This window comes from Carassius gibelio, chromosome B3 (assembly GCF_023724105.1).
Source record: "Carassius gibelio isolate Cgi1373 ecotype wild population from Czech Republic chromosome B3, carGib1.2-hapl.c, whole genome shotgun sequence".
NCBI lineage: Eukaryota > Metazoa > Chordata > Actinopteri > Cypriniformes > Cyprinidae > Carassius > Carassius gibelio.
This window is the reverse complement of record NC_068398.1, coordinates 51289804-51298986: the sequence shown is the minus strand read 5'-3', so window position 1 is coordinate 51298986 and position 9183 is coordinate 51289804. Positions and strand designations below refer to the sequence as shown.

At 54.7% G+C, this 9183-nt stretch overlaps 1 protein-coding gene across 1 annotated transcript in view; it reads right to left on the bottom strand.

The window, feature by feature from the left end:
• Positions 1 to 3684: 3684 nt before the first annotated feature.
• Positions 3685 to 9183, bottom strand: part of LOC127951887 (fibroin heavy chain-like) — a 58090-nt gene continuing 52591 nt past the window's right edge. The window contains exon 2 of the mRNA XM_052550021.1: positions 3685 to 6816. Within this exon, the coding sequence (XP_052405981.1) occupies positions 3849 to 6816 (2968 nt within the window). The 3' untranslated portion in view covers positions 3685 to 3848. The remainder of the gene's footprint in view (positions 6817 to 9183) is intronic.

Below are 9183 nucleotides of genomic sequence, written 5' to 3'. Positions count from 1 at the left end.
TTCCATTCCAAGTCAGTGGTTCTCAATTCCAGTCATGGAACACCCTTACTTAACACACCGGATTGAAATCATCAGCTTGTTGGTCCAGTTCCTGGATCTCTCTCCTGACAAGCTGATGATCACAATCTGGGGTGTTAAATAAGGGGGACATGCAAAGGGATGGCTTTAGCAAGGGACGAGCAAGGGGTCCCCGGGACTGGAATTGAGAACCACTGTTTGAAGCATTATTCCTTTTTATTTTGTAAATCCATCCGGTCCTTAAAGCCATCCCAAGGGATGATTTCAATCCGACTTTAGAGAACAACTAAAGGCAAACTCTCTGCTTAGGACTTACATTGAATCCAGAGTGTTACTAGTATGTGTGTGTGTGTGTGTGTGTGTGTGTGAGTTTAGCCTTAGCATCGATTATTAACTGAAACTCACTGAAAACAGGCAGCACGCAAACAGGCCCAAATTCAAATCGACAGCATTTGTGCCCTCCAGGGCAGTCTTCATCAGAGGAACAGCCTCGATGGGATGGTTCGACCATCAGCCTCTCCGGACAGAAACCATCCACTAGAGAATTCAAGAGGATTATAAGGGGAGTGCGGTTTCACCATTTGTAAATCTGTGGTTTTGCAATGGGTCTCAAACCGAAATTCAAAGTTCATGCATTTGTCTGCTTCATATCAAAAGCGGTTTAAAACCTACTACTCATTCATAAGCGATGTTAACTATTTTCAAAGACTGAAAGTCACTCATTTCTGCATTTCTTCAGGTTCTGTAATGAAATTAACAGATCTTTTCACCTGTGGTTCGTCTTTGAATAGCGCGAGCTATGCTGAAGTATCCAAACAGACAGAAAAAAACAGCAATCAACGAGAAATACATTCGAGCTGTCATCCTCCCAGCCTGTGATCTCTGCTGGAAAATGCAGTGAATCGGTGCGTCAGGACAAGCAGACAGCAAAGAACACAAAACTAAAACGATTACTTGTTGCTGCAATACCAACTTCTGTAAAATGGGATTTTAAAGATTGAAGGAAAACAGGTTAATTCCAACCCTGATCAAACTCACCTGCCTGTAGCTTTCTAGTAATCTGAAATGCCTTGATTAGCTTGTTCAGGTGTGTATGATTGGGGTTGGACCTGCTGAATGCTACGTTCTAGCCATGTCATACATTTACGCTGGGTACACGCCAGAAGATAATCGGTCTGATTTTGGGCCGATTTCTCCCCTTCCGACAATCATAGCTATGTCCCGATTATCTTGACTGTTCTACAGATTATGTTATCTGATTTTCTCTTGCCGTGAGGTGTGTTAAGAGTGTCCGAATCTGATCGGAAGAACATCGGAGACGCCCCGATCGCGAATCGTAAATATTTAACACGTTTAATATTTACGATCAGAATCCTGATGTGTGGGGGGGAAGCCCGAGGAAAAATGCGTGCACGCTCTGGAGATTATCACGTGAAACGAAACCGTATCCAATCAGAAAGCGAGATGATGGAAGACTGAAGCCGTCATGGCGCAGCACAAAGTGAAATTGTTGCGGACAGCAGAGATGGAGGATCATCTTGTTGATTTGTGGCAACAGCACAAATGTTTATACGACGTGTCGTGTATAAAATCATTCCAAACACTATCATTGCAATTTCTTCCTGCATATCGTCCGCCATGATTATTCTGAAGTCTCGCGAGATTTCCTGTGTTCAGTCGAGACTCTGGTTGAAAATCTGTTTGTGTGGTGCACTGTCTTTGTCACATCAGACAGACCGAAGCGGTGCGTGCCGGTTCTTCTTAATCTTTTTTTTTTTTTTTCTTAAAATTATCCAGAACAAAATTTACAACAGTAAATGTACAAGAGTGTGCAAACCATTTATTCAGTAAATCAACAACTGTATTAAAAAAAAATTACAAGTCTTGTTTTTATTAACGATGTTCTCCAAACTGGTGCGGTAGTCCTCAAGTCTCCTGAAGAAAATGGATGAAATTTGGCTTGAACCGATACCTTACCCAAAATAATAAAAAGTTATTACATTCATCTGAACGCATACGTATCAAAGTTATTTTACTGGGAAGCAATACTTTTTCCATTACATTTTGCACATCCACCCAAAAAACAAAAATTCATATAAACACAATTACAAAATACATGTATAATATAGACTCCTGTTCCATTGACCAAACAAATCGCAGGGATAATCAAGATCCAGATTAAATCTCTAACACACTTTAGCCACATATACCATTAAATAGGGCTGTCACGATAGTAGATTTTTCATATCACGGTTATTGTGGCCTTATCGATATACTATAGAAACCTTGGGGGGGCGGTAGTCAAATTATTTTTTGTCTTTCAGTTTGTCCTTTTTCACCCAACGAACAGAAGGATAAACGCAGGACACAATACTCTGGCTTTCTCCATCTTCTTTGTAGCTCCTATGAAATATCAAGAGAGAAAATATGGTCAAGTTCAACAGTGAGGAATAAATATTTATGGTAACTCCTTACAATGAGATGGTTTGTTAACATTAATGTATTAATTAACATGAACGAACAGTGAACAATACGTTATTTTTATTGACAAACAAAGATTAATAAATTGTGTAGAGTCATTCATTGTTCATGTTAGTTCACAGAACATTAATGTTTACAAAGACAACTTGAGATTTTATTAATTCATAAGCTAATGCTGAAATTAGCATGAACTAAGTGCTGTGGAAATATTGTTCATTATTATTTGTCATTTATATGTTAACTAATGAACCTGATTGAAGAATGACCGCAGATGAGGCATTAAGTGCATGGCACTGCGACCAACTTAACATTTTACAAGTTTAACGTAGCAATGTGTTTGCTCAGTTTTTCGTAGCTACGCACAGGCCATATTGATTGAAAATACAAAAACAAGACGAGCAAAGAAAACGTGGTACTTATTAAATAAAATCACCCTTTACTTAAATGTAGGAACACAGACAACCGCTGTTAACAGGTTAATATAACATTTCCCAGTCTAGGACTAGGAAAAGAATGGCAACTTACTCTGAGAAACACTGCTCTCCTCAGAGTGGCTGTGTCTTCTTGTGTGACAGGTGCCAGCGTTAAGACACAATACTGCCACCTGGGAGCTCAACCAGGTAGTGGCGCTGGAGTATTAACGTGGTGTAATCATAACAGAACTGTTCATATAAAATATTGCGGACATGCTAATATCGGTATATCGCGACACCCCTACCATGAAACATTTTAAATAAAGCCTCTTACTTTATTTAAACCGTATTTTTCACAAACACGCCAAGCTTTATTCCAATTATAAGTCCACAATAAGCTTTTGACCTGTAACATCGGTTATGCTATTCCTATATTTATTAGGACGACTGTTTAAGAATCGACGTCTCTTAGAAACATGCCATCTTTAATGTATTGCCTCAAGAATCACAAGAACTTATGGAACCAATTTCAGCATTCATGAAAGGTTTCTAGAGCACCAAATCGGCATAATACAATGACTTCCAACTGGAATAATGGCTGCAGACTATTCAGCTACCCAAGAATAAATTTAAATACACAAAACAGTTCTTTTAAATTGGCAAAAAAGATAGATCATAATTTGCTAATTGTCCAGTACTCGGGGAGAGGAACTTACAGCACTGATGCCAGAGAGCGGTTATGTGAGAGCAAAATGATACCAAACACAAACTCTTCAAATCAAGCAATTTTTTATTTATTTGAGGTGATAGTAGTGGTAGAGAGAGTCAGAAAATCTTTCTAAACAGTTTGAGCAAACAGGGAAAACATGACATCTGAACAAAAGAATTGGAAAAGACCCCCAGAAAGTATTATGCAAAATTCCCATGAACATGTCCCTAAAGGCGACATTGACCTTTGCCACATCCCCGACACTTCCCTTGACCACTTCCCTGTCCTGCTCCTGCTCCAGCGCCCTGGCCATAGCCGCTTCCTTGTCCTGCTCCAGCGCCGCTTCCCTGTCCTGCTCCAGCGCCCTGGCCATAGCCGCTTCCCTGTCCTGCTCCAGCGCCCTGGCCATAGCCGCTTCCCTGTCCTGCTCCAGCGCCGCTTCCCTGTCCTGCTCCAGCGCCCTGGCCATAGCCGCTTCCCTGTCCTGCTCCAGCGCCACTTCCCTGTCCTGCTCCAGCGCCCTGGCCAGCGCCGCTTCCCTGTCCTGCTCCAGCGCCCTGGCCATAGCCGCTTCCCTGTCCTGCTCCTGCTCCAGCGCCCTGGCCATAGCCGCTTCCTTGTCCTGCTCCAGCGCCGCTTCCCTGTCCTGCTCCAGCGCCCTGGCCATAGCCGCTTCCCTGTCCTGCTCCAGCGCCCTGGCCATAGCCGCTTCCCTGTCCTGCTCCAGCGCCGCTTCCCTGTCCTGCTCCAGCGCCCTGGCCATAGCCGCTTCCCTGTCCTGCTCCAGCGCCACTTCCCTGTCCTGCTCCAGCGCCCTGGCCAGCGCCGCTTCCCTGTCCTGCTCCAGCGCCCTGGCCATAGCCGCTTCCCTGTCCTGCTCCAGCGCCGCTTCCCTGTCCTGCTCCAGCGCCCTGGCCATAGCCGCTTCCCTGTCCTGCTCCAGCGCCGCATCCCTGTCCAGCTCCAGCGCCGCATCCCTGTCCTGCTCCAGCGCCGCTTCCCTGTCCTGCTCCAGCGCCGCTTCCCTGTCCTGCTCCAGCGCCGCTTCCCTGTCCTGCTCCAGCGCCGCTTCCCTGTCCTGCTCCAGCGCCGCTTCCCTGTCCTGCTCCAGCGCCGCTTCCCTGTCCTGCTCCAGCGCCGCTTCCCTGTCCTGCTCCAGCGCCCTGGCCATAACCGCTTCCCTGTCCTGCTCCAGCGCCCTGGCCATAACCGCTTCCCTGTCCTGCTCCAGCGCCGCTTCCCTGTCCTGCTCCAGCGCCCTGGCCATAGCCGCTTCCCTGTCCTGCTCCAGCGCCGCTTCCCTGTCCTGCTCCAGCGCCGCTTCCCTGTCCTGCTCCAGCGCCCTGGCCATAGCCGCTTCCCTGTCCTGCTCCAGTGCCCTGGCCATAGCCGCTTCCCTGTCCTGCTCCAGCGCCGCTTCCCTGTCCTGCTCCAGCGCCGCTTCCCTGTCCTGCTCCAGCGCCGCTTCCCTGTCCTGCTCCAGCTCCCTGGCCAGCACCGCTTCCCTGTCCTGCTCCAGTGCCGCTTCCGTGTCCTGCTCCAGCGCCGCTTCCGTGTCCAGCTCCTGCGCCCTGGCCATAGCCGCTTCCATGTCCTGCTCCAGCGCCACTTCCCTGTCCGGCTCCTGCTCCAGCGCCACTTCCCTGTCCTGCTCCTGTTCCAGCACCCTGGCCAGCGCCGCTTCCCTGTCCGGCTCCTGCCCCAGCGCCGCTTCCCTGTCCGGCTCCTGCCCCAGCGCCGCTTCCCTGTCCGGCTCCTGCCCCAGCGCCGCTTCCCTGTCCTGCTCCAGCGCCCTGGCCATAGCCGCTTCCCTGTCCTGCTCCAGCGCCCTGGCCATAGCCGCTTCCCTGTCCTGCTCCAGCGCCCTGGCCATAGCCGCTTCCCTGTCCTGCTCCAGCGCCCCTTCCCTGTCCTGCTCCAGCGCCCTGGCCATAGCCGCTTCCCTGTCCTGCTCCAGCGCCCTGGCCAGCGCCGCTTCCCTGTCCTGCTCCAGCGCCCTGGCCATAGCCGCTTCCCTGTCCTGCTCCAGCGCCGCTTCCCTGTCCTGCTCCAGCGCCGCTTCCCTGTCCTGCTCCAGCGCCGCTTCCCTGTCCTGCTCCAGCGCCGCTTCCCTGTCCTGCTCCAGCGCCGCTTCCCTGTCCTGCTCCAGCGCCGCTTCCCTGTCCTGCTCCAGCGCCCTGGCCATAGCCGCTTCCCTGTCCTGCTCCAGCGCCACTTCCCTGTCCTGCTCCAGCGCCCTGGCCAGCGCCGCTTCCCTGTCCTGCTCCAGCGCCCTGGCCATAGCCGCTTCCCTGTCCTGCTCCAGCGCCGCTTCCCTGTCCTGCTCCAGCGCCCTGGCCATAGCCGCTTCCCTGTCCTGCTCCAGCGCCGCTTCCCTGTCCTGCTCCAGCGCCCTGGCCATAGCCGCTTCCCTGTCCTGCTCCAGCGCCGCTTCCCTGTCCTGCTCCAGCGCCGCTGCCCTGTCCTGCTCCAGCGCCGCTGCCCTGTCCTGCTCCAGCGCCGCTGCCCTGTCCTGCTCCAGCTCCCTGGCCATAGCCGCTTCCCTGTCCTGCTCCAGCACCGCTTCCCTGTCCTGCTCCAGCGCCGCTTCCCTGTCCTGCTCCAGCGCCGCTTCCCTGTCCTGCTCCAGCGCCGCTTCCCTGTCCTGCTCCAGCGCCGCTTCCCTGTCCTGCTCCAGCGCCGCTTCCCTGTCCTGCTCCAGCGCCGCTTCCCTGTCCTGCTCCAGCGCCCTGGCCATAGCCGCTTCCCTGTCCTGCTCCAGCGCCGCTTCCCTGTCCTGCTCCAGCTCCCTGGCCAGCACCGCTTCCCTGTCCTGCTCCAGTGCCGCTTCCGTGTCCTGCTCCTGCTCCAGCGCCGCTTCCGTGTGCAGCTCCTGCGCCCTGGCCATAGCCGCTTCCATGTCCTGCTCCAGCGCCACTTCCCTGTCCGGCTCCTGCTCCAGCGCCACTTCCCTGTCCTGCTCCTGTTCCAGCACCCTGGCCAGCGCCGCTTCCCTGTCCGGCTCCTGCCCCAGCGCCGCTTCCCTGTCCGGCTCCTGCCCCAGCGCCGCTTCCCTGTCCGCCTCCAGAGCCCTGGCCAGCGCCGCTTCCCTGTCCGGCTCCAGCGCCCTGGCCAGCGCCGCTTCCCTGTCCTGCTCCAGCGCCCTGGCCAGCGCCGCTTCCCTGTCCTGCTCCTGCTCCAGCGCCACTTCCCTGTTCTGCTCCTGCTCCAGCGCCACTTCCCTGTCCTGCTCCTGCTCCAGCGCCACTTCCCTGTCCTGCTCCTGCTCCAGCGCCACTTCCCTGTCCTGCTCCTGCTCCAGCGCCACTTCCCTGTCCTGCTCCTGCTCCAGCGCCACTTCCCTGTCCGGCTCCTGCTCCAGCGCCCTGGCCAGCGCCGCTTCCCTGTCCTGCTCCTGCTCCAGCGCCGCTTCCCTGTCCTGCTCCAGCGCCGCTTCCCTGTCCTGCTCCAGCGCCGCTTCCCTGTCCTGCTCCAGCGCCGCTTCCCTGTCCTGCTCCAGCGCCCTGGCCATAGCCGCTTCCCTGTCCTGCTCCTGCACCGCTTCCCTGTCCTGCTCCAGCGCCCTGGCCATAGCCGCTTCCCTGTCCTGCTCCAGCGCCCTGGCCAGCGCCGCTTGCCTGTCCTGCTCCTGCTCCAGCGCCGCTTCCCTGTCCTGCTCCTGTGCCCTGGCCATAGCCGCTTCCCTGTCCTGCTCCTGCGCCTCTTCCCTGTCCTGCTCCTGCGCCGCTTCCCTGTCCTGCTCCTGCGCCGCTTCCCTGTCCTGCTCCTGCGCCGCTTCCCTGTCCTGCTCCTGCGCCGCTTCCCTGTCCTGCGCCGCTTCCCTGTCCTGCTCCTGCGCCGCTTCCCTGTCCTGCTCCTGCGCCCTGGCCATAGCCGCTTCCCTGTCCTGCTCCAGCGCCCTGGCCATAGCCGCTTCCCTGTCCTGCTCCAGCGCCGCTTCCCTGTCCTGCTCCAGCGCCGCTTCCCTGTCCAGCTCCTGCGCCCTGGCCATAGCCGCTTCCCTGTCCAGCTCCTGCGCCCTGGCCATAGCCGCTTCCCTGTCCAGCTCCTGCGCCCTGGCCATAGCCGCTTCCCTGTCCAGCTCCTGCGCCCTGGCCATAGCCGCTTCCCTGTCCAGCTCCAGCGCCCTGGCCATAGCCGCTTCCCTGTCCTGCTCCAGCGCCCTGGCCATAGCCGCTTCCCTGTCCTGCTCCAGCGCCCTGGCCATAGCCGCTTCCCTGTCCTGCTCCAGCGCCCTGGCCATAGCCGCTTCCCTGTCCTGCTCCAGCACCCTGGCCATAGCCGCTTCCCTGTCCAACTCCTGCGCCACTTCCCTGTCCAGCTCCTGCACCCTGGCCATAGCCGCTTCCCTGTCCAACTCCTGCGCCACTTCCCTGTCCAGCTCCTGCACCCTGGCCATAGCCGCTTCCCTGGCCAGCACCCTGTCCTGCACCCTGGCCAAAGCCGCTTCCCTGACCTGCGCCCTGGCCATAGCCGCTTCCCTGTCCTGCGCCCTGTCCCGCACCCTGGCCATAGCCGCTTCCCTGTCCTGCGCCCTGTCCCGCGCCCTGGCCATAGCCGCTTCCCTGACCCGCGCCCTGTCCCGCGCCCTGGCCATAGCCGCTTCCCTGACCCGCGCCCTGGCCATAGCCGCTTCCCTGACCCGCGCCCTGGCCATAGCCGCTTCCCTGACCCGCGCCCTGGCCATAGCCGCTTCCCTGACCCGCGCCCTGGCCATAGCCGCTTCCCTGGCCAGAACCGTTTCCATGGCAAGTTGCCTGACCTCTTCCCTGGCCACGCGGTTCACTGCATGCAAAGCCACCGGTGGTTGGGCAACATTTCTGTGTGGCAGGACACTGGCCATCATTGAAACAGCTATCAGCACAGAGTGGGATCATCTCCGGTATGGGACATTGACCTGGCTTCACTGCATGAACACAGATAGTCAGCTTTAGTTTGTGCATATAGACCAGAGATCCTTAAATCTGGACTTCGAGATCCACATTCCTGCAGAGTTTAGCTCCAACCCTAGTCAAACACACCCGAGCATGTTAATCAGTGCCAGTCAATGTCTTTGGGATCATTAGAAAAATCTGAGGTAGGCGGCTTTGATCAGGGTTGGTGAATGGCAAGTTTTATCTAAAGAAAGAATTCCATTCCAAGTCAGTGGTTCTCAATTCCAGTCATGGAACACCCTTACTTAACACACCGGATTGAAATCATCAGCTTGTTGGTCCAGTTCCTGGATCTCTCTCCTGACAAGCTGATGATCACAATCTGGGGTGTTAAATAAGGGGGACATGCAAAGGGATGGCTTTAGCAAGGGACGAGCAAGGGGTCCCCGGGACTGGAATTGAGAACCACTGTTTGAAGCATTATTCCTTTTTATTTTGTAAATCCATCCGGTCCTTAAAGCCATCCCAAGGGATGATTTCAATCCGACTTTAGAGAACAACTAAAGGCAAACTCTCTGCTTAGGACTTACATTGAATCCAGAGTGTTACTAGTATGTGTGTGTGTGTGAGTTTAACCTTAGCATCGATTATTAACTGAAACTCACTGAAAACAGGCAGCACGCAAACA